The sequence below is a fragment of the Lissotriton helveticus genome, chromosome 3_1, assembly GCF_964261635.1.
Source record: "Lissotriton helveticus chromosome 3_1, aLisHel1.1, whole genome shotgun sequence".
Lineage (NCBI taxonomy): Eukaryota > Metazoa > Chordata > Amphibia > Caudata > Salamandridae > Lissotriton > Lissotriton helveticus.
The window spans coordinates 779,987,899-780,013,256 of record NC_136061.1 but is presented as its reverse complement, the minus strand read 5'-3'; the positions used below and the strand labels follow the sequence as shown (position 1 = coordinate 780,013,256).

The 25,358-nt window shown below is 47.3% G+C and overlaps 1 protein-coding gene across 3 annotated transcripts in view; it reads left to right on the top strand.

Moving 5' to 3' along the window:
* Window positions 1–25,358, top strand: part of TUB (TUB bipartite transcription factor) — a 593,386-nt gene that overhangs the window by 78,874 nt on the left and 489,154 nt on the right. For 2 of the 3 annotated variants that reach the window (XM_078681008.1, XM_078681007.1), the window contains exon 1: window positions 16,788–18,000. The exons of the other annotated variant lie outside the window; for it this stretch is intronic. In XM_078681008.1, coding sequence (XP_078537134.1) covers window positions 17,963–18,000 — 38 coding nt within the window. In that variant the 5' untranslated portion in view covers window positions 16,788–17,962. Of the gene's footprint in view, window positions 1–16,787; window positions 18,001–25,358 lie in introns of those variants that run through there. 3 annotated transcript variants of the gene reach the window in all.

Here is a 25,358-nt window from a genome sequence, read left to right as displayed (position 1 = left end):
CAAATCAGTCTTGACCCTGTGCCCCATGGAAACAGTCCAACCCGAACTGCCAAGCCAGGTCCTCCCTGGACTGGACACAAGCATCCAAGGACCGGTTTCGGGCTTTCAGCCCTCATCAGCCTGAATAGATTGATTCCAGTGGCATGGAGAGCACGGGACTCACATCTTAGCATACCCGTCCCACTCGAGGTGACAAATGCAAAAACAACAGTTGATGGACAGAATGCAGAACAATGTCACACATTCCCCCAGTACAGAGATCTGGGCCTAAATCCATCGTTTTTTTGCTCACCTTGCCATTCCATTTTGAACCCAGTCATATGCAAATCAGTCTTGACCCTCTGCCCCATGGGAACAGTCCAACCCGAACTGCCAAGCCAGGTCCTCCCTGGACTGGAAACAAGCATCCAAGGACCGGTTTTGGGCTTTCAGCCCTCATCAGCCTGGGTAGCTTGATTCCAGTGGCATGGAGAGAACGGGACTCACGTCTGAGCATACCCGTCCCACTCGGGGTGACAAATGCAAAAACAACAGTTGATGGACAGAATGCAGAACAATGTCATACATTCACTCCAGTACAGAGATCTGGGCCTAAATTCATCTGGTTTTTTGCTCACCATGCCATTCTAATTTGAACCCAGCCATAGGCAAATCAGTCTTAACCCTGTGCCCCATGGGAACAGTCCAGCCCGAACTGCCAAGCCAGATCCTCCCTGAACTGGAAACAGGCATCCAAGGACCGGTTTCTGGCTTTCAGCGCTCATCAGACTGGATAGCTTGATTCCAGTGGCATGGAGAGCACGGTACTCACGTCTGAGTATACCCGTCCCACTCGGGGTGACAAATGCAAATAACAACACTTGATGGACAGAACACAGAACAATGTCATACATTCACCCCAGTACAGACATCTGGGCCTAAATCCATCGTTTTTGTGCTCACCATGCCATTCCAGTTTGAACCCAGCACAATGCCAATCAGTCTTGACCTGTGCCCCATGGGAACCGACCAGCCCGAACTGCCAAGCCAGGTCCTCCCTGGACTGGAAACAAGCATACAAGGACCGGTTTCGGGCTTTCAGCCCTCATCAGCCTGGATAGCTTGATTCCAGTGGCATGGAGAGCATGGGACTCACGTCTGAGCATACCCATTCCACTCTGGGTGACAAATGCAAAAACAACAGTTGATGGACAGAATGCAGAACAATATCATACATTCACCGCAGTACAGAGACCGGGGCCTACATCCATTGTTTTTTTGCTCACCATGCCATTCCCGTTTGAACCCAGCCATAGACAAATCAGTCTTGACCCTGTGCCCCATGGGAACAGTCTAGCCCAAACTGCCAAGCCAGGTCCTCCCTGGACTGGAAAAAAGCATCCAAGGACCGATTACGGGCTTTCAGCCCTCATCAGCCTGGATAGCTTGATTCCAGTGGCGGGAGAGCACGGGACTCACGTCTGAGCATACCCGTCCCACTCGGGGTGACAAATGCAAAAACAACAGTTGATGGACAGAATGCAGAACAATGTCATACATTCACCCCAGTACAGAGATCTGGGCCTAAATCCATCGTTTTTTTGCTCACAATGCCATTCCAGTTTGAACCCAGCCATATCCGAATCAGTCTTGACCCTGTGCCCCATGGGAACAAACCAGCCGGAAATGCCAAGCCAGGTCCTCCCTGGACTGGAAACAAGCATCCAAGGACCGGTTTCGGGCTTTCAGCCCTCATCAGCCTGGATAGCTGGATTCCAGTGGCATGGAGAGCACTGTACTCCGTCTGAGTATATCCGTCCCACTCGGGGTGACAAATGCAAAAACAGCAGTTGATGGACAGAATGCAGAACAATGTCATAAATTCACCCCAGTACAGAGATCTGGGCCTAAATCCATTGTTTTTTTGATCACCATGCCATTCAATTGTGAACCCAGCCATATGCAGAACAGTCTTGACCCTGTGCCCCATGGGAACATCCAGCCCGAACTGCCAAGCCAGGTCCTCCCTGGACTGGAAACAAGCATTGAAGGACCGGTTACGGGCTTTCAGCCCTCATCAGCCTGGATAGCTTGATTCCAGGGGGATGGAGAGCATGGGACTCACATCTGAGCATACCAGTCCCACTCCGGGTGACAGATGCAAAAACAACAGTTGATGGACAGAAAGCAGAACAATGTCATACATTAACCCCAGCACAGAGATCAGGGCCTAAATCCATCGTTTTTTTTGCTCACCATGCCGTTCTAGTTTGAACCCAGCCGTATGCAAATCAGTCTTGACCCTGTGCCCCATGGGAACAGTCCAACCCGAACTGCCAAGCCACGTCCTCCCTGGACTGGAAACAAGTGTCCAAGGACCGGTTTCGGGCTTTCAGCCCTCATCAGCCTGAATTGATTGATTCCAGTGGCATGGAGAGCACGGGACTCACATCTGAGCATACCCGTCCCACTCGAGGTGACAAATGCAAAAACAACAGTTGATGGACAGAATGCAGAAGAATGTCATACATTCACCCCAGTACAGAGATCTGGGCCTAAATCCATTGTTTTTTTGCTCACCATGCCAGTCCAGTTTGAACACAGCCATAGGCAAATCAGTCTTGACCCTGTGCCCCATGGGAACAGTCCAACCCGAACTGCCAAGCCAGGTCCTCCCTGGACTGGACACAAGCATCCAAGGACCGGTTTCGGGCTTTCAGCCCTCATCAGCCTGAATAGATTGATTCCAGTGGCATGGAGAGCACGGGACTCACATCTGAGCATACCCGTCCCACTCGAGGTGACAAATGCAAAAACAACAGTTGATGGACAGAATGCAGAAGAATGTCACACATTCCCCCCAGTACAGAGATCTGGGCCTAAATCCATCGTTTTTTACCTCACCTTGCATTTCCATTTTGAACCAAGTCATATGCAAATCAGTCTTGACCCTCTGCCCCATGAGAACAGTCCAGCTCGAACTGCCAAGCCAGGTCCTCCCTGGACTGGAAACAAGCATACAAGGACCGGTTTCGGGCTTTCAGCCCTCATCAGCCTGGATAGCTTGATTCCAGTGGCATGGAGAGCATGGGACTCACGTCTGAGCATACCCATTCCACTCTGGGTGACAAATGCAAAAACAACAGTTGATGGACAGAATGCAGAACAATATCATACATTCACCGCAGTACAGAGATCGGGGCCTACATCCATTGTTTTTTTGCTCACCATGCCATTCCCATTTGAACCCAGCCATAGACAAATCAGTCTTGACCCTGTGCCCCATGGGAACAGTCTAGCCCGAACTGCCAAGCCAGGTCCTCCCTGGACTGGAAAAAAGCATCCAAGGACCGATTACGGTCTTTCAGCCCTCATCAGCCTGGATAGCTTGATTCCAGTGGCGGGAGAGCACGGGACTCACGTCTGAGCATACCCGTCCCACTCGGGGTGACAAATGCAAAAACAACAGTTGATGGACAGAATGCAGAACAATGTCATACATTCACCCCAGTACAGAGATCTGGGCCTAAATCCATCGTTTTTTTGCTCACAATGCCGTTTCAGTTTGAACCCAGCCATATCCGAATCAGTCTTGACCCTGTGCCCCATGGGAACAAACCAGCCGGAAATGCCAAGCCAGGTCCTCCCTGGACTGGAAACAAGCATCCAAGGACCGGTTTGGGGCTTTCAGCCTTCATCAGCCTGGGTAGCTGGATTCCAGTGGCATGGAGAGCACGGTAATCCGTCTGAGTATATCCGTCCCACTCGGGGTCATAAATGCAAAAACAGCAGTTGATGGACAGAACACAGAACAATGTCATACATTCACCCCAGTACAGACATGTGGGCCTAAATCCATCGTTTTTGTGCTCACCATGCCATTCCAGTTTGAACCCAGCACAATGCCAATCAGTCTTGACCTGTGCCCCATGGGAACCGACCAGCCCGAACTGCCAAGCCAGGTCCTCCCTGGACTGGAAACAAGCATACAAGGACCAGTTTCGGGCTTTCAGCCCTCATCAGCCTGGATAGCTTGATTCCAGTGGCATGGAGAGCATGGGACTCACGTCTGAGCATACACATTCCACTCCGGGTGACAAATGCAAAAACAACACTTGATGGAAAGAACGCAGAACAATGTCATACATTCACCCCAGTACAGAGATCTGGGCCTAAATCCATCGTTTTTGTGCTCACCATGCCATTCCAGTTTGAACCCAGAACAATGCAAATCAGTCTTGACCTGTGCCCCATGAGAACAGTCCAGTCCGAAATGCCAAGCCAGGTCCTCCCGGGACTGGAAACAAGCATACAAGGACCGGTTTCGGGCTTTCAGCCCTCAACAGCCTGAATAGCTTGATTCCAGTGGCATGGAGAGCACGGTACTCACGTCTGAGCATACCCGTCCCACTCGGGGTGACAAATGCAAAAACAGCAGTTGATGGACAGAATGCAGAACAATATCATACATTCACCCCAGTACAGAGATCTGGTCCTAAATCCATTGTTTTTTTTATCACCATGCCATTCCAGTTTGAACCCAGCCATAGGCAAATCAGTCTTGACCCTGTGCCCCATGGGAACAGTCTAGCCCGAACTGCCAAGCCAGGTCCTCCCTGGACTGGAAAAAAGCATCCAAGGACCGATTACGGTCTTTCAGCCCTCATCAGCCTGGATAGCTTGATTCCAGTGGCGGGAGAGCACGGGACTCACGTCTGAGCATACCCGTCCCACTCGGGGTGACAAATGCAAAAACAACAGTTGATGGACAGAATGCAGAACAATGTCATACATTCACCCCAGTACAGAGATCTGGGCCTAAATCCATCGTTTTTTTGCTCACAATGCCGTTTCAGTTTGAACCCAGCCATATCCGAATCAGTCTTGACCCTGTGCCCCATGGGAACAAACCAGCCGGAAATGCCAAGCCAGGTCCTCCCTGGACTGGAAACAAGCATCCAAGGACCGGTTTGGGGCTTTCAGCCTTCATCAGCCTGGGTAGCTGGATTCCAGTGGCATGGAGAGCACGGTAATCCGTCTGAGTATATCCGTCCCACTCGGGGTCATAAATGCAAAAACAGCAGTTGATGGACAGAACACAGAACAATGTCATACATTCACCCCAGTACAGACATGTGGGCCTAAATCCATCGTTTTTGTGCTCACCATGCCATTCCAGTTTGAACCCAGCACAATGCCAATCAGTCTTGACCTGTGCCCCATGGGAACCGACCAGCCCGAACTGCCAAGCCAGGTCCTCCCTGGACTGGAAACAAGCATACAAGGACCAGTTTCGGGCTTTCAGCCCTCATCAGCCTGGATAGCTTGATTCCAGTGGCATGGAGAGCATGGGACTCACGTCTGAGCATACACATTCCACTCCGGGTGACAAATGCAAAAACAACACTTGATGGAAAGAACGCAGAACAATGTCATACATTCACCCCAGTACAGAGATCTGGGCCTAAATCCATCGTTTTTGTGCTCACCATGCCATTCCAGTTTGAACCCAGAACAATGCAAATCAGTCTTGACCTGTGCCCCATGAGAACAGTCCAGTCCGAAATGCCAAGCCAGGTCCTCCCGGGACTGGAAACAAGCATACAAGGACCGGTTTCGGGCTTTCAGCCCTCAACAGCCTGAATAGCTTGATTCCAGTGGCATGGAGAGCACGGTACTCACGTCTGAGCATACCCGTCCCACTCGGGGTGACAAATGCAAAAACAGCAGTTGATGGACAGAATGCAGAACAATATCATACATTCACCCCAGTACAGAGATCTGGTCCTAAATCCATTGTTTTTTTTATCACCATGCCATTCCAGTTTGAACCCAGCCATAGGCAAATCAGTCTTGACCCTGTGCCCCATGGGAACAGTCTAGCCCGAACTGCCAAGCCAGTTCCTTTCTGGACTGGAAAAAAGCATCCAAGGACCGGTTACGGGCTTTCAGCCCTCATCAGCCTGGATAGCTTGATTCCAGTGGCATGGAGAGCACGGGACTCACGTCTGAGCATACCCGTCCCACTTTGGGTGACAAATGCAAAAACAACACTTGATGGAAAGAACGCAGAACAATGTCATACATTCACCCCAGTACAGAGATCTGGGCCTAAATCCATCGTTTTTGTGCTCACCATGCCATTCCAGTTTGAACCCAGAACAATGCAAATCAGTCTTGACCTGTGCCCCATGAGAACAGTCCAGTCCGAACTGCCAAGCCAGGTCCTCCCTGGACTGGAAACAAGCATACAAGGACCGGTTTCGGGCTTTCAGCCCTCATCAGCCTGGATAGCTTGATTCCAGTGGCATGGAGAGCATGGGACTCACGTCTGAGCATACCCATTCCACTCTGGGTGACAAATGCAAAAACAACAGTTGATGGACAGAATGCAGAACAATATCATACATTCACCGCAGTACAGAGACCGGGGCCTACATCCATTGTTTTTTTGCTCACCATGCCATTCCCGTTTGAACCCAGCCATAGACAAATCAGTCTTGACCCTGTGCCCCACGGGAACAGTCTAGCCCAAACTGCCAAGCCAGGTCCTCCCTGGACTGGAAAAAAGCATCCAAGGACCGATTACGGGCTTTCAGCCCTCATCAGCCTGGATAGCTTGATTCCAGTGGCGGGAGAGCACGGGACTCATGTCTGAGCATACCCGTCCCACTCGGGGTGACAAATGCAAAAACAACAGTTGATGGACAGAATGCAGAACAATGCCATACATTCACCCCAGTACAGAGATCTGGGCCTAAATCCATCGTTTTTTTGCTCACAATGCCGCTCCAGTTTGAACCCAGCCATATCCGAATCAGTCTTGACCCTGTGCCCCATGGGAACAAACCAGCCGGAAATGCCAATCCAGGTCCTCCCTGGACTGGAAACAAGCATCCAAGGACCGGTTTGGGGCTTTCAGCCCTCATCAGCCTGGATAGCTGGATTCCAGTGGCATGGAGAGCACGGTACTCCGTCTGAGTATATCCGTCCCACTCGGGGTGACAAATGCAAAAACAGCAGTTGATGGACAGAATGCAGAACGATGTCATAAATTCACCCCAGTACAGAGATCTGGGCCTAAATCCATTGTTTTTTTGATCACCATGCCATTCAATTTTGAACCCAGCCATATGCAAATCAGTCTTGACCCTGTGCCCCATGGGAACATCCAGCCCGAACTGCCAAGCCAGGTCCTCCCTGGACTGGAAACAAGCATTGAAGGACCGGTTACGGGCTTTCAGCCCTCATCAGCCTGGATAGCTTGATTCCAGTGGGATGGAGAGCATGGGACTCACATCTGAGCATACCAGTCCCACTCCGGGTGACAGATGCAAAAACAACAGTTGATGGACAGAATGCAGAACAATGTCATACATTAACCCCAGCACAGAGATCAGGGCCTAAATCCATCGTTTTTTTTGCTCACCATGCCGTTCCAGTTTGAACCCAGCCATATGCAAATCAGTCTTGACCCTGTGCCCCATGGGAACAGTCCAACCCGAACTGCCAAGCCACGTCCTCCCTGGACTGGAAACAAGTGTCCAAGGACCGGTTTTGGGCTTTTACCCCTCAACAGCCTGGATAGCTTGATTCCAGTGGCATGGAGAGCACGGGACTCGCATCTGAGCATACCCGTCCCACTCGGGGTGACAGATGCAAAAACAACAGTTGATGGACAGAATGCAGAACAATGTCATACATTCACCCCAGTACAGAGATCTGGGCCTAAATCCATTGTTTTTTTGCTCACCATGCCAGTCCAGGTTGAACACAGCCATAGGCAAATCAGTCTTGACCCTGTGCCCCATGGAAACAGTCCAACCCGAACTGCCAAGCCAGGTCCTCCCTGGACTGGACACAAGCATCCAAGGACCGGTTTCGGGCTTTCAGCCCTCATCAGCCTGAATAGATTGATTCCAGTGGCATGGAGAGCACGGGACTCACATCTTAGCATACCCGTCCCACTCGAGGTGACAAATGCAAAAACAACAGTTGATGGACAGAATGCAGAACAATGTCACACATTCCCCCAGTACAGAGATCTGGGCCTAAATCCATCGTTTTTTTGCTCACCTTGCCATTCCATTTTGAACCCAGTCATATGCAAATCAGTCTTGACCCTCTGCCCCATGGGAACAGTCCAACCCGAACTGCCAAGCCAGGTCCTCCCTGGACTGGAAACAAGCATCCAAGGACCGGTTTTGGGCTTTCAGCCCTCATCAGCCTGGGTAGCTTGATTCCAGTGGCATGGAGAGAACGGGACTCACGTCTGAGCATACCCGTCCCACTCGGGGTGACAAATGCAAAAACAACAGTTGATGGACAGAATGCAGAACAATGTCATACATTCACTCCAGTACAGAGATCTGGGCCTAAATTCATCTGGTTTTTTGCTCACCATGCCATTCTAATTTGAACCCAGCCATAGGCAAATCAGTCTTAACCCTGTGCCCCATGGGAACAGTCCAGCCCGAACTGCCAAGCCAGATCCTCCCTGAACTGGAAACAGGCATCCAAGGACCGGTTTCTGGCTTTCAGCGCTCATCAGACTGGATAGCTTGATTCCAGTGGCATGGAGAGCACGGTACTCACGTCTGAGTATACCCGTCCCACTCGGGGTGACAAATGCAAATAACAACACTTGATGGACAGAACACAGAACAATGTCATACATTCACCCCAGTACAGACATCTGGGCCTAAATCCATCGTTTTTGTGCTCACCATGCCATTCCAGTTTGAACCCAGCACAATGCCAATCAGTCTTGACCTGTGCCCCATGGGAACCGACCAGCCCGAACTGCCAAGCCAGGTCCTCCCTGGACTGGAAACAAGCATACAAGGACCGGTTTCGGGCTTTCAGCCCTCATCAGCCTGGATAGCTTGATTCCAGTGGCATGGAGAGCATGGGACTCACGTCTGAGCATACCCATTCCACTCTGGGTGACAAATGCAAAAACAACAGTTGATGGACAGAATGCAGAACAATATCATACATTCACCGCAGTACAGAGACCGGGGCCTACATCCATTGTTTTTTTGCTCACCATGCCATTCCCGTTTGAACCCAGCCATAGACAAATCAGTCTTGACCCTGTGCCCCATGGGAACAGTCTAGCCCAAACTGCCAAGCCAGGTCCTCCCTGGACTGGAAAAAAGCATCCAAGGACCGATTACGGGCTTTCAGCCCTCATCAGCCTGGATAGCTTGATTCCAGTGGCGGGAGAGCACGGGACTCACGTCTGAGCATACCCGTCCCACTCGGGGTGACAAATGCAAAAACAACAGTTGATGGACAGAATGCAGAACAATGTCATACATTCACCCCAGTACAGAGATCTGGGCCTAAATCCATCGTTTTTTTGCTCACAATGCCGCTCCAGTTTGAACCCAGCCATATCCGAGTCAGTCTTGACCCTGTGCCCCATGGGAACAAACCAGCCGGAAATGCCAAGCCAGGTCCTCCCTGGACTGGAAACAAGCAACAAAGGACCGGTTTGGGGCTTTCAGCCCTCATCAGCCTGGATAGCTGGATTCCAGTGGCATGGAGAGCACGGTACTCCGTCTGAGTATATCCGTCCCACTAGGGGTGACAAATGCAAAAACAGCAGTTGATGGACAGAATGCAGAACAATGTCATAAATTCACCCCAGTACAGAGATCTGGGCCTAAATCCATTGTTTTTTTTATCACCATGCCATTCAATTTTGAACCCAGCCATATGCAAATCAGTCTTGACCCTGTGCCCCATGGGAACATCCAGCCCGAACTGCCAAGCCAGGTCCTCCCTGGACTGGAAACAAGCATTGAAGGACCGGTTACGGGCTTTCAGCCCTCATCAGCCTGGATAGCTTGATTCCAGTGGGATGGAGAGCATGGGACTCACATCTGAGCATACCAGTCCCACTCCGGGTGACAGATGCAAAAACAACAGTTGATGGACAGAATGCAGAACAATGTCATATATTAACCCCAGCACAGAGATCAGGGCCTAAATCCATCGTTTTTTTTGCTCACCATGCCGTTCCAGTTTGAACCCAGCCATATGCAAATCAGTCTTGACCCTGTGCCCCATGGGAACAGTCCAACCCGAACTGCCAAGCCACGTCCTCCCTGGACTGGAAACAAGTGTCCAAGGACCGGTTTTGGGCTTTTACCCCTCATCAGCCTGGATAGCTTGATTCCAGTGGCATGGAGAGCACGGGACTCGCATCTGAGCATACCCGTCCCACTCGGGGTGACAGATGCAAAAACAACAGTTGATGGACAGAATGCAGAACAATGTCATACATTCACCCCAGTACAGAGATCTGGGCCTAAATCCATTGTTTTTTTGCTCACCATGCCAGTCCAGTTTGAACACAGCCATAGGCAAATCAGTCTTGACCCTGTGCCCCATGGAAACAGTTCAACCCGAACTGCCAAGCCAGGTCCTCCCTGGACTGGACACAAGCATCCAAGGACCGGTTTCGGGCTTTCAGCCCTCATCAGCCTGAATAGATTGATTCCAGTGGCATGGAGAGCACGGGACTCACATCTGAGCATACCCGTCCCACTCGAGGTGACAAATGCAAAAACAACAGTTGATGGACAGAATGCAGAACAATGTCATACATTCACTCCAGTACAGAGATCTGGACCTAAATTCATCTTTTTTTTGCTCACCATGCCATTCTAATTTGAACCCAGCCATAGGCAAATCAGTCTTAACCCTGTGCCCCATGGGAACAGTCCAGCCCGAACTGCCAAGCCAGATCCTCCCTGAACTGGAAACAGGCATCCAAGGACCGGTTTCTGGCTTTCAGCGCTCATCAGACTGGATAGCTTGATTCCAGTGGCATGGAGAGCACGGTACTCACGTCTGAGTATACCCGTCCCACTCGGGGTGACAAATGCAAATAACAACACTTGATGGACAGAACACAGAACAATGTCATACATTCACCCCAGTACAGACATCTGGGCCTAAATCCATCGTTTTTGTGCTCACCATGCCATTCCAGTTTGAACCCAGCACAATGCCAATCAGTCTTGACCTGTGCCCCATGGGAACCGACCAGCCCGAACTGCCAAGCCAGGTCCTCCCTGGACTGGAAACAAGCATACAAGGACCAGTTTCGGGCTTTCAGCCCTCATCAGCCTGGATAGCTTGATTCCAGTGGCATGGAGAGCATGGGACTCACGTCTGAGCATACACATTCCACTCTGGGTGACAAATGCAAAAACAACAGTTGATGGACAGAATGCAGAACAATATCATACATTCACCCCAGTACAGAGATCTGGGCCTAAATCCATCGTTTTTTTGCTCACAATGCCATTCCAGTTTGAACCCAGCCATATCTGAATCAGTCTTGACCCTGTGCCCCATGGAAACAAACCAGCCGGAAATGCCAAGCCAGGTCCTCCCGGGACTGGAAACAAGCATCCAAGGACCATTTTCGGGCTTTCAGCCCTCATCAGCCTGGATAGCTTGATTCCAGTGGCATGGAGAGCACGGGACTCACGTCTGAGCATACCCGTACCACTCTGGGTGACAAATGCAAAAACAACAGTTGATGGACAGTATGCAGAACAATATTATACATTAACCGCAGTACAGAGATCGGGGACTATATCCATTGTTTTTTTGCTCACCATGCCATTCCAGTTTAACCCAGCCATAGACAAATCAGTCTTGACCCTGTGCCCCATGGGAACAGTCTAGCCCGAACTGCCAAGCCAGGTCCTCCCTGGACTGGAAACAAGCATACAAGGACCGGTTTCGGGCTTTCACCCCTCATCAGCCTGGATAGCTTGATTCCAGTGGCATGGAGAGCATGGGACTCACGTCTGAGCATACCCGTCCCACTCGGGGTGACAAATGCAAAAACAACAGTTGATGGTCAGAATGCAGAACAATGTCATACATTCACCCCAGTACAGAGATCCGGGCCTCAATCCATCGTTTTTTTGCTCACAATGCCATTCCAGTTTGAACCCAGCCGTATCCGAATCAGTCTTGACCCTGTGCCCCATGGGAACAAACCAGCCAGAAATGCCAAGCCAGGTCCTCCCTGGACCGGAAACAAGCATCCAAGGACCGGTTTCGGGGCTTCAGCCCTCATCAGCCTGAAAGGATTGATTCCAGTGGCATGGTGAGCACGGGACTCACATATGAGCATACCCGTCCCACTCGAGGTGACAAATGCAAAAACAACAGTTGATGGACAGAATGCAGAACAATGTCACACATTCCCCCCAGTACAGAGATCTGAGCCTAAATCCATCGTTTTTTTTCTCACCATGCCATTCCATTTTGAACCCAGTCATATGCAAATCAGTCTTGACCCTGTGTCCCATGGGAACAGTCCAGCCCGAACTGCCAAGCTAGATCCTCCCTGAACTGGAAACAGGCATCCAAGGACCGGTTTCGGGCTTTCAGCGCTCATCAGACTGGATAGCTTGATTCCAGTGGCATGGAGAGCACGGTACTCACGTCTGAGTATACCCGTCCCACTCGGGGTGACAAATGCAAATAACAACACTTGATGGACAGAACACAGAACAATGTCATACATTCACCCCAGTACAGAGATCTGGGCCTAAATCCATCGTTTTTGTGCTCACCATGCCATTCCAGTTTGAACCCAGCACAATGCCAATCAGTCTTGACCTGTGCCCCATGGGAACCGACCAGCCCGAACTGCCAAGCCAGGTCCTCCCTGGACTGGAAACAAGCATACAAGGACCAGTTTCGGGCTTTCAGCCCTCATCAGCCTGGATAGCTTGATTCCAGTGGCATGGAGAGCATGGGACTCACGTCTGAGCATACACATTCCACTCTGGGTGACAAATGCAAAAACAACAGTTGATGGACAGAATGCAGAACAATATCATACATTCACCCCAGTACAGAGATCTGGGCCTAAATCCATCGTTTTTTTGCTCACAATGCCATTCCAGTTTGAACCCAGCCATATCTGAATCAGTCTTGACCCTGTGCCCCATGGAAACAAACCAGCCGGAAATGTCAAGCCAGGTCCTCCCGGGACTGGAAACAAGCATCCAAGGACCATTTTCAGGCTTTCAGCCCTCATCAGCCTGGATAGCTTGATTCCAGTGGCATGGAGAGCACGGGACTCACGTCTGAGCATACCCGTACCACTCTGGGTGACAAATGCAAAAACAACAGTTGATGGACAGTATGCAGAACAATATTATACATTAACCGCAGTACAGAGATCGGGGACTACATCCATTGTTTTTTTGCTCACCATGCCATTCCAGTTTGAACCCATCCATAGACAAATCAGTCTTGACCCTGTGCCCCATGGGAACAGTCTAGCCCGAACTGCCAAGCCAGGTCCTCCCTGGACTGGAAACAAGCATACAAGGACCGGTTTCGGGCTTTCACCCCTCATCAGCCTGGATAGCTTGATTCCAGTGGCATGGAGAGCATGGGACTCACGTCTGAGCATACCCGTCCCACTCAGGTGACAAATGCAAAAACAACAGTTGATGGACAGAATGCAGAACAATGCCATACATTCACCCCAGTACAGAGATCTGGGTCTAAATCCATTGTTTTTGTGCTCACCATGCCATTCTAATTTGAACCCAGCCATAGGCAAATCAGTCTTGACCCTGTGCCCCATGGGAACAGACCAGCCCGAACTGCCAAGCCAGGTCCTCCCTGGACTGGAAACAAGCATCCAAGGACCGGTTTCGGGCTTTCAGCCCTGATCAGCCCCCCTATTGACCTCCTCCTTGGATTCCCTCCCTCCCACAGGCCACAAGTGCCCCTCATCTCCCCATAGCCCCCTCTCCTCAGGACCTCCTCCTCGGATTCCCTCACTGCCACCCTCCACCAGTGCCCCTCATCTCTCTGTAGCCCCTCCCCTTCATGACCTCCTCCTCAGACTCCCTCACTACTACCCTCCACCAGTGCCCCTCATCTCTCCCTAGCTCCCCCCTCCACCCCATGACCTTTTCCGCGGTTTCCCTCACTGCCACCCTCCAACAGTGCTCTTTATCGCTCCATAGCCTCTCCCCCCATTGACCTCCTCCTCTGATTCCCTCACTTCCACCCTCCAACAGTGCCCCTCGTCTTTACATAGTCCCTTCCTCATATGCATTTAATTTGTTGTATAGCGCTACTCATATCAGTGTAGTGTTTGTCAGTACTTTACACCAAGCACACATTATACAGAGACAACAAATCGTACAAGTATGTAAATCAGTCGACAGGGAATGTCTCATAAGCCAATAAGGATTACAAGGTGTATGAATCACATGTCATCCATACTGGTGGGCAGTATATTTTAAGAGGGTTTGGTCTGGAGAAGCAGAAACTCAGGATTTGAAGAGTACTCAAGTGGTAGGGGGTTGGCTTTACTGATAAAAATGTATATCTGCCCAAACATACTCATTTTAGCAACATTAGAATAATGAAAGACTGAAGAAGTTTTAACTATATCACAAAACAAAAAAATCAATGTTCTAACTATACCTTCAGGTTTGCATGCAGCTCTTTGATGACAGTTCCTTGGTCACTGTCCTATGTTAGGATTGTAACTTCTGAACTGCAAGCAACACAAGGATCTTTGTGACAAAGGCAGTAACCCACTGAGCTTCCACATAAAAATCAGTTTATCTGCATTTAAAAACTACTAGCAGACAAATGATTGCTATACAGCAGGATCATTAATCACCAGTGTTATCTGGGTATTTTTTATTGTCTTATTGTTGTCCTGCATCGGCCATGATAATGATAAAAACTGTTTAAATGAAGCACTCACGAAGTATTGTCCTCCTGGGCCTGCGCAGATTTTAAAAAGAAAAACAAATAGTAACACTTTCTCTTACCTACTCCATTAGTCAAACTTTGTGTCACAGCCAGATGTGATAAGCAACTGGCAGGGGTTAGGAAAGGTGAATCAGAATAAACAAACTTCTTTTCTCCTGTGCTGCATAGAAAAAGAAATATCAACGCAGCAGGACAGTAGGCAAAGGTTACCATTGTCAAATAAAGGATTTGTTGCCTTTCTTCATCTCCCTAGTGGAGATGAAGGGGTGACAAAATAAACAAAGCATTGTTAACACGTAAATGGTCTTTTAAAGACCTGTGAAGTACTCTGGTGCAGCTGCGATAATCTCAAAAACTGTGTGTGTGTCTCAGCCCGGCTGAGACAGCTTCCCAACCGGGGGGTTGAAGCCCTTGAGCGCAATGGCGTTGCGCGCCTGCCTTCAAGCTCTCACTTTGAGGGCCAAGGCTCATGTTTGGGTGGGCCTGGCCCATGTTTGGGTGGGCCTGGCCCACCCGGCCCATCCACTAGAACCGGGCCTGTTTGAAGCTCAGATAGAGTTTCGGTACAGCCCCCAAGCCTTCCTGCTCAATTAGAAAACACCTCCCCACACCCAAGCCCTTTGGCCACTACCTGGGAGAAATACATATCTCACCATAGGAGAGCCATTAACAGTCAGGTCACACTGAACCCTGAGAGAAAGGCACATTTGGCTCAGACAGTAAAATGTCAACTTTATTAAAGTACCCTTTTCAAAATATTAGTATAAAATCTGAGTTGACCATTAAGTTGGATTTTATATTACTATTAAAAGGAATATTTGTATCAATTTTCAAACACTTCCAAAACTCTAGTCATGCCTTATACCGTGTTATAACGTAACCCTGTAACTTTAGATATTTTTTACTGTCAGGCCATGTAAAACATGAGTACACATGCCCTACTTTTTTTTAAATCATGCACCCTGCACTATGGGCAGAATTATAAATATTAAAAAAGAAGGTTTAGGCATGGCCAAAAATTTTTGGGCCAAGTCAAAATTGGCATTTTTAAATCTGCCTAGCCAGGTTGCAAAGTAGGTCTGGAAACATGTTTTGTATTGTCACTGTAGTGGTGGTACAATAGGTGCTGCAGCTCACTAATGACATTTAACTTACATGCCCTAGGTACACTTTGGTACCATATACTAGAACTTTATAGGTAAGTTAAATATACCAATCAAGAGTTTAGCCAATTTCAACATATTTGAGGGACAGATAACATGCATTGCACCTGGTCAATGCCCCAGTGCACAGTGTCAAAAACAGCAGCATCAGCCCAAAAAAAATTAGGGTGACCATACAATAGGAGGCATTTTCCTACAAGCCCTCTCTCCATAAATTTCGACGCACCACAAACATATTTTCACACTTCAAGTGGTAGCAACAAACACAGCGCAATACATAATACTCTTAAGCTGTGACTTGCCTCTAGATATGGTAAAAGTTAAAGCTAACATACCTATAGCGCAAGTGTTGACAGTACACCCTCAGGAAGCAGGGTAATTTAAAATGCCATGATAACCAGGGACCATGGTGTATAATCAGATCGAGGAAAGCCCTTCTGCAATTGCAGTTTGATGTGCATGATGTATCGAACCAACAGCACAGTGTTTTTGAGAGGTCCCTTAGAGGTGTTTCTAGACAATGTCTAAAAAACACTTTCAATTTTGTCCTACTAGCAATGAAATACGTGATGTTTAGAAAGTTATTATAAAGTGACAAGAATACAGTACACCTTGTTAAATTATAAATTCATGTTCACATTCAGGCAGTGAGATCATTGGCCCTCTTTTCAACCAGAACATTTTTTGTATTCTAGTTATGACTCTTTTTGTGGTGGAAGAAGCAAACTACACATTCCCGGAGCATTCTATATTAGGTTTATTATGTTTGCAGACTTTAGCCAGACTCTAAGACACCTGACACTTTATTGATGGAATCTTCCTCTGTAATAAGTTATTTCATTGTACATGGCTTTCGTAATACATTAGAAGATTGAGTGAATGCATTTATAAAGTACCTTAACTGTCTAAAACGTAGCTAGATGCTACGTATAAAGAGAGCGAGACATCCCAGTGAATTGATCAGTTACGAGACAAAATTACCGCCTCATAACCCACACGTACACTCGAATTTGTAGGTAGTAGCATCGTTTTTTAGGCTCCTGGAAGTGTGAGCAAAAATGGCAACCTTTCATTGAACGCTTGCTTTCAAAATCTAACATACTCTTGCTACATGGGCGATGCTGAAAGTCAATGTACATCAAGCAAAAAAAAAATCCTTTTCTTTTTTTAACTTCGTCCATTCGAAGTACCGCGCCCTCATCGGTGCCTGATTAAAAACACAGCGGCTCTCGGGAGACAGCGAGCGAATCCCGAACAGTGACTTGGCAGCAACTCCCTCCCCTCATCCTCCTGCCGCTGCTTTTGGGAGGGGCACAATGCTCATTCCGTGACACGTTACACGGGCACCACGGGCTTCATTCACCCGGTGAGTGACCCTTGCCGCCGGGGTTTCAGTTGCCATGTGGAGAAGGACAGGCGGCGGCACGTTTGTTCTTTGAGGCGGTGTTTGTCGCCATGTCTGTTCTGACAGCCTCTGGCACGGGGGCTGCTGGGTGGTAAAGGGGGCTGCCTGTCTCCTGGCGTCTCGCTCCGAGACGGGTGCTCAGCGGCGCTCTCTTTTCTCCGCGCTGACAGCAGGGCGGTAGAGGGAGGCAGGGCGCCGTGTTGCCACTGCCGCCTTAGGGTCAGGAGCCCGTTATGTCTGCGGCCCCGCCGTGGAGTGGGACCGCGCGTCGGGGCTGCTGAAGCCGCTGCTTTGGATGGAGGCTGCCTGGCGCTGATGGGGAGCGCAGCTCGGTGCGCGTCAGCCCAGCTCGGAGCTTTGTGCACCACAGGCTCGCCCTCCCCGGGATCCGCCCCCACAAAAGGGACACAATGAGGGAAGCCCTGTGAGCGGAGGACAGGCGCCAGCTCGGGGGACACCGGGGGCACACCGCCCCCTCGCCGAGCTTGAAGCCGCCCTCTCCCCTCCTCACCCCGGTCGGCTGGCCTGCCCGGAGGATGCTGCGGCTGCGTCCCAAAGGTGCGAGGGGGGCAGCGACGGCGTCTCATCTGCTGCTCGGGGGCCTGCCGCTGCCGGCGAGTGAGCGATGACTTCGAAGCACCACTCGGACTGGATCCCTTACAGGTGAGAGATGCGCGTCGGCCCTCCCCCTCCCGGCCCCGTCTCTGCCTACCCACACCCCCCTTTACTGATCCGCTACATTCATCCATCGCCCCAGTTCCCCTCGTGTTTGCCAGGAAGGCACAGAGGCAGGAGGTGCACACAACATAACTCCACCTGGGGACACGCCAGGCCCTATTTGGATCCCATGTAAAGAATCACACTGAGGTAACACGTCAGGACTGGGTATGGGGGTGAGCTGCACAGAATTCCTTCAGGGGCAGGCCCCCTTAGAGTATTTCTGGGGAGGAAACACACGCACAGAGAAGGAGGGTAAACAACACTAACTCAGCTCTCGTGGGCGTCAGGCCACGGATTGCTCCCCACAGAGAATCTGAGGGGAGCGCTCTCCATAAGAGAGGCAAGCAAGAGCAACACCCGCTCATCCCCTCTGGGCAGGTGTTGAGGTTCAGCTTCAGCCTATGTGGGAATACACACTGTGAGGGAAGGCTAAGACAAGCAGCGCCCACACACACACACACCCTCCAGTGAGTCAGGCCCCAGCTCACCCCCTATAAAATGTATCGGATGGTACACACCAGGAAAGAGGGCGAGGGGATGTGTACACACTGAACTCCTTCCCAGGACTGGTCGGATCCCAGGTTCCTCTGCTGTAAACACCTGGAGGCAGGTGGTGGAGCGAGAACACCGGGCAGAGGGTGAGGGTGGGCCCGAGGAATGCTGGAGGGAAGAGGAGAAGCTGCATTTGCCTTGACTCCGAACAGTGACCTCATTTCTAGTAATTAAAATATGAGCATTAATATTATTAGTTGGCATTTTTGAAACCATGCCTGTTTCAATGTGTAGGGAAAGACTGTGAACCAGATAGAAGCAACAACCAGGTCAGGTGGAGAGGCCCACCTTAAATTCTGTGACTCCACCTGCAGCTAAGTACTGGCTGCCCTTACATTCGTGTGGGTGATGACGTTCTCGAAGTGTTCACACAAGTGAACTTAAAACCTCAAGGGGGATTCAGAATCCACCTTACATAGCCGAGCAATATAAACTGAATACAAATCTAAAATGCACAGCTAAAACATCACCTCCCGGGCGTGCCTTCACCCCCTGAGCTAAGAACCTTGTCTGCTTTATTTCCAATGTAACTATCTGTACATCATGTGAAATAACCAATGGAACTCTGCCCCGCCCTGAACTATTTTACCAACTTAGTCTCACAAAGCAAGGACTGGCAAATGGCTAATGCAGTGCTTGGGGTCACTAGTTGTTGTTTACAGACTAGTTTCGTAACTAGCCTGTACCCTAGTTAACTGAGTTTTTGTTCCATCCTCTGTGGATCCCAAATAAACCATGTGATGCCACGACCTAGTGCTTAGACTAACTGACCCAGTTCATCACGCTATGTTATCGCCAGGTGAAATGCATCATGTGCTCATTTCTTAAGCACTTGAACTAACTCAAAACATGTGGCCTAACCAATTGAGCTTTCTCTTAGCACTTGCCAGAAACAATGGTGCTGTCTTAACAGCCCGAGAGCCGGCCGACGGTGGCATCACTTGGGCTGGAACAAAACATACCAAGCCCCTCACCATCCTGCCTGTGAGAAGAGCACCTGCCGTGTCACAGGAGCTTTCCAGCTATCTCAACAGTCTCAGCCATCATCAAAATAATAACAGTTCACAGGCTGAGATGAGGCACAAGTATTTTCGTTGACCAACGGAACGATATGACCAGCACGAAATAACTCAACTGAGATAACTCAATAGGCAGAGATTCACTCCAGCAATAGCCCGATATGTGCCGTATCTGCATGAGAAAGATCAATAACTTGTGCTTTTCCTAACTGAGCTACACCACTACTCCACACTTTTAGTACAAGGCATAGAAGTGCACCCTAACCAAACCACCTGATCTATCTGAATAGCTAGTGTCTCCAAGACCTCACCTATGTAAGTGACCGATGCTAACTCTCAAATATGCCATATAACTTTACCATGCCACAACATAACTGACGTGTACAATCTAGATAGAAGCAGCCCCCCAATCCCATTGCTATTTCTAGACTATGCAATGCAGCTAATGCAAGTCAAATTACCACTTGTGAAGGTCGTTTTGTATTTTGAAAACTTCAGCACACTTGTGTTACTGCCATCGGGGCAATATGTGTCGTCACATTTATGTGTACACTCGTGTTAGAGAAAGCTTGAAGGAATGCTTTTCGCGTTTTACAAGTTCAAGTCTGCTTTGCAAAAATTCAAATTTTTCATTGTGTTCCATCACATCGTTTGAACATTTTTGTACTTGTGGCTTTGGTGTAGCATGCTTCCAATCGGCATTTGCATGGAGGGTCTTTTTTTCAAGGTTTTTTGTGGATTTAGATGACTTAATTACTCACCATGGACTGCCCTGGAACGCGTGGCTCATTAATCACATCATTGGCTGTGAAATTGGAATCTGAATGCATGCTGCTATTTTTTCTTCCGATGCAATCCGCAATTTCAGAGTGCACAGCATCACGAAGGAAGGCTCTCGGTGTTTGAACCGCTATCATAAAGAACATGCCTTGTGGTCCGTGCCTTAAAAGACTTGCTTCAGATCCTGCTGCTGCTGCCATGGTGAGCTGGGATCGCCATGGCAGCAAGGGGATGCTGCTGCTGCTATTGGCTCTCGGTTGCTATAAGTTACTGAGGCTCCTTGTCGGCTAGTTTGAAGCGTGTGTACGTCAAATGTCAAGGCACTCACCCTGCTCTCTGGCTGCCCGCTCTCACGCCTTGATGCGTCTTAAGGTTAAAGGCATTTCCTATAAACAGAACCGTTGTCAGTGGTACACAAGAGATGCTCTTTGTGTGTGTGTTTGTTCCGTTGCATTACATTATGTTATGTTAGTGGCATCGGTATAGCGCACATCCAACCATCGGGTTGGTGTCTTTGTGCTTTCAGCGACTCTGTTATTATCCACAGGGTCTCAGGGTTGCTGCTGCAGACTGGAGCTTGAGTGAGCTTTTGATGGTGTTTTACAGGTGCTGTGCTCTGTTGATATTTTCTGTTCGGTGGCTATACGTTTTTCGGTGAGCCGTGGGTGTATGACTCGATGCTTAATAACTAAGAGTCGAGGACATTGCTAAGTGCTTACCCATTTCTAGGCCGATACATACGTCCATTGCCTGGCATATAGAGCTGTCTGTGCTCTGTCGGTGGTGACTGCTTGCTGTTGGGCACTGTGATAGCTTACTGTAAGGTTTGACTGTTAAATATCTGTGCGCTCTATGTGCCTGAGTACCAGACGTGCTTCCAAAGTTACCCAGCCTTGTAAGAAACATAAACAGTGGCCATTCGGGGTGCCCTGTTCATAAAGGTATCATGCTCTATGTGGAAATACATTGAGACAGGGATATCAGTCGCAGTGCATGGCCAACAGGCAACTGGTTAACTGGACTGCACACATATTTTTGTGGTACAATATTTGACTAAGAAGATTGAAGCTCAAAGATGTAAGGCCATCTGATTGTCCAGAGGATCTCTGGTTTCAAAACGTGGCTTTACCTCTCTAAGTGCCTTTTGAACTTGGCCAAACCACATTTTAATCTTACGTCTCAGTTCTTTGACATGGAGGGTCAGCAGCCCTTCTAAGATGTCATGCAAGGCAGTGTATAAAAACATAACTAGTAGTAACATCTGGTACTTGTGGATAAGATGGACTCTGTGGACTCAGAATTGTGCAGTAATTACACACCCACTAATTACCACATGCCTCAGCAAAGCGATTACTACATCAATTTCGACCTTAAGGTAGAATAAGGACCAGTATAGTTAGAAAAGTTATGATTTTTCTTGTAGTATTTTGGGTAGGTGCTGCTTAATTTTGCACATTTTGATTGCTGTTAAGGGAATTGCTGGGAAAACACATATTTCAGGTGGTGTGAAAATATTTGTGCAATTCCTCTTTATTTGAAGCCATTTTGAAAATGTGTATTTAATAGTTTACATCATGTTATGTTATTGTCCTTAGCATGGTGCTCATTCTTCTGCTAGTCTGGCCTCGTTGTGCCAGTCATCTTACTAAAGAAAAGTCCCTATTACCAAAATAAGGAAGGCAAACATACTCCCCTAATGTACTACTTTGAGTACACATGAGTGGAAGGATGACATTGATCAGGACAAAGACGCCAGCTAAAATTCCACAAGCCATGGTGGAATGTCTACGGCAGTACCTTGGCACAGAAGGCAAAAATAAACAATGCAGTGGAATGATTGCGTAATGCCTTCGAATCCACACTAGGCAGAGCTCATCCTATACTATACAAATTCATAGAAGCCTTACCAAAAGAGCAAAGCTACCAAGAATTTAGAATAGAACAATCTGTTCCAGAAATCTGTCCTAAACTAATCAAGCAAACAAGAAAAAAATATGAAATGCTACAATCAAAGTAGGAATATTTATAAAAAAAACAAAGGACTAGACTACTTAGAAATCTCTGCTCTCAGCCACATGTGAAATCTACCAGGCATCTAACAAACTACAACATAGTACACCAAAATAATATAAACATAGTTGTTTAAAACAAATAAAATATTATTATTATACCAGTGAAAAAATAATCCTAAATTTAGCATGAAAAAACTGAGATGATACCAATATTAATACTAGCATTTAGAATAAATATTTTAAATTACTTAATACATAAAATTAGCAAACTAACTATGTATAATTTAAAAACCTCACATTAGGATAATACCGGACTTTTAATATTGGTCCCTTATCCTACACTATTATTCTTTTATCCCTGTCCAATTGGCAAAACTAATACATTTCTTTTTTGACTCAATTGTGGCATTTTATTAATTACACTTCTCACTTCACATTCACAACAACCAGCTCCGCAGTAATCTGGCGTTGCAGCACACCAGGGTGGCACTCGGTCACTCCTGGTGGGGCCCAATGATGAAGCGTGTCACCAACCAGGTTGGTGAGTGAGGGCCTTCTATCCAACCTATAAAGGTTGTCATTTGCAAGCGACCTTAGACTTCTTGCTAGACTACTTGCCTTTTTTTTGCTCCTTTACATTGTAGTGATGCTCTTTTGTTGATTTTTTGGTTTATCGTCCAAGGGGAACAGGAGTGCTCCTCTTCTCCCTTTCTCTCTTGTTGTTACAAGTTAATCTAAAAACTACATCACATACTTTCAACAAAACAACATAACAAATATATCAAAAGAACATTATTATAAATATATATAGCTTTTCCCAACCCACAGTAAATTAGAAAAATTAATTTAGGATATTGTTGCTGCCGATCTCTCTCGAGCGCCACTTAGTTTATAAAAAGTTATCCACCATAAAGTAGTTACATTGATAGTAAAATGCCCACAAAAAATGCAATGCTCACGATGCAATCCACAGTCTGTAGGTTAAATACAAAACCTGACAAACGTTTTAAAAAAAACCTCCCCAGGAAACCCGAAAAACAAGGAAATCTATTTTTAAAAAAAAGTTTGTTCATAAAAAACAAATTCAGATTTCCTAAAAAAACAAGGGACCTTCCGACTTCCCTTATAAACATCCAGGAAACTGAATCCTGTAACAAAAATATAAAACAACCTCCCACACAAAATACTACATAACATATACATACATGGGGCCTGATTTGGATATCGGTTGGAAAGCCTCTGCCATCAGGATTCTGATGTAGGTTTACAATAGGTTTTCCATGACAGGCTTTCCGACATGGAAAGTCTGTCAGAGAGTGACTTTGGTGCCCCTAGTAGGGTCACATTCTCCCCTGGGCCTATGGTTGGGGGCATGGGGGCACCGATGGTGCCTCCCTGTAAATCCCTGTACCATGTGGCAGGCACCATAAGGTTGTCTGCAACAGTGCAGGGATGTACAGTGTGGGCGCATTGTAATTGCAGTTTCGGGATAGCCGACAGGAGGTCGGTCAGTTCCACAACTGCAGAGATGTCAGTTGGAGGCAACTCTGACCGACACCATAATGAGGCCTATAATGTTTATATACAAAAAACTAATCAGAATTACATACACAACACATAACGTACTTTAAAAAACACTTTACTTCCAAAAACACATAATAAAACTACTCAAAAGCTAATAGCATCTAAAAAAACAATAAAACACAAATACATTTACCAATCACACCACACATAATCAATACTCAACCTTCTGACCTCACCCCACCTTACAGACCGCCTAAAAATCAGATCAGTAAAAATTAACTTACCTTTACAAACGAACAGCAGCACCCAACCAAGACTTCTTTCTTCTAAAACAACCCAAAATAACACCAATAGACTACTAAATTTACTTAGTGGTAGAAAAAATGGCTGCCTAATAAAAGTGAAAAAAATACTACTCCCCAGAGGAATCAATCAAAAAATTAGCAACAATGTTATAGAAGTGTTTAATAAATGTTTTAAAATGTTAAAAAAATGTATAACAAAGTTCCAAAAAGTAATGTAAACATTTTAAAGTGTGTATTAAATAATATGATATCATATATAACATTATTTAATACATTAAAGATATTCATATTGAATAACAATGAAAATGTATGTATAATGTATTTGTAAAAATATTTAAAAAATGTACATTAAAAAATATAAAAATGTTCAGAAACACTTGTTCTATATTTAACAACTATAAAAATGTGTCATATATTAAAAACAAAATAAAAAAATTGAAATAAATATATATAAAAACATGAAAAAGTTGCAATAAATGTTTTTTTCTTAAAAATAAAAATATACAAAATTGTATGTGTATTTTGTTATTGTATTAATTATTAATATTAAAATAATAATGAATTGCAAATGTTACGCTTTTTTACCATACCAATGCAAAAACTACTTTTACAAGTTATTTAATGCTGCAAGCATAACACATACTAGTCCCACTTAATTACAACAGAGTAAACACATATCTATTACACTAAGGCCTTGATCACGAGCCTGGCGTTCCATGGACCGTCAGACTTGTGGGGGTGCAGCGGTGGCAGTTTCCTAACCACCCTATTACAATAAAGGTGGTTAGTCCCTGGTGGGTTTGCAGAAGTCATAAGGCAGTAATATTCTTGGCGGGACCATCTTGGTACCACTAAGCATATTGCAAGTTTCCTCTCCGCCACAGTTTTAATGGCAGTTCCACTGCCATGAAAATCGTGGAAGAAAGGAAATCGTCATGCCTCATGCCCTGTGGCTTCACACAAGGGACACAACACGTTCCCCTCTGTGTGCATGCTCACCAGTTCCTGTACGGCATAGACATTTATTAGTCCATGTCATACAGGAACAGTTTTTGCCATTTCCATTTTGATGCCTATATTTATGGCACCGCTGTGGAACGTCAAAAACA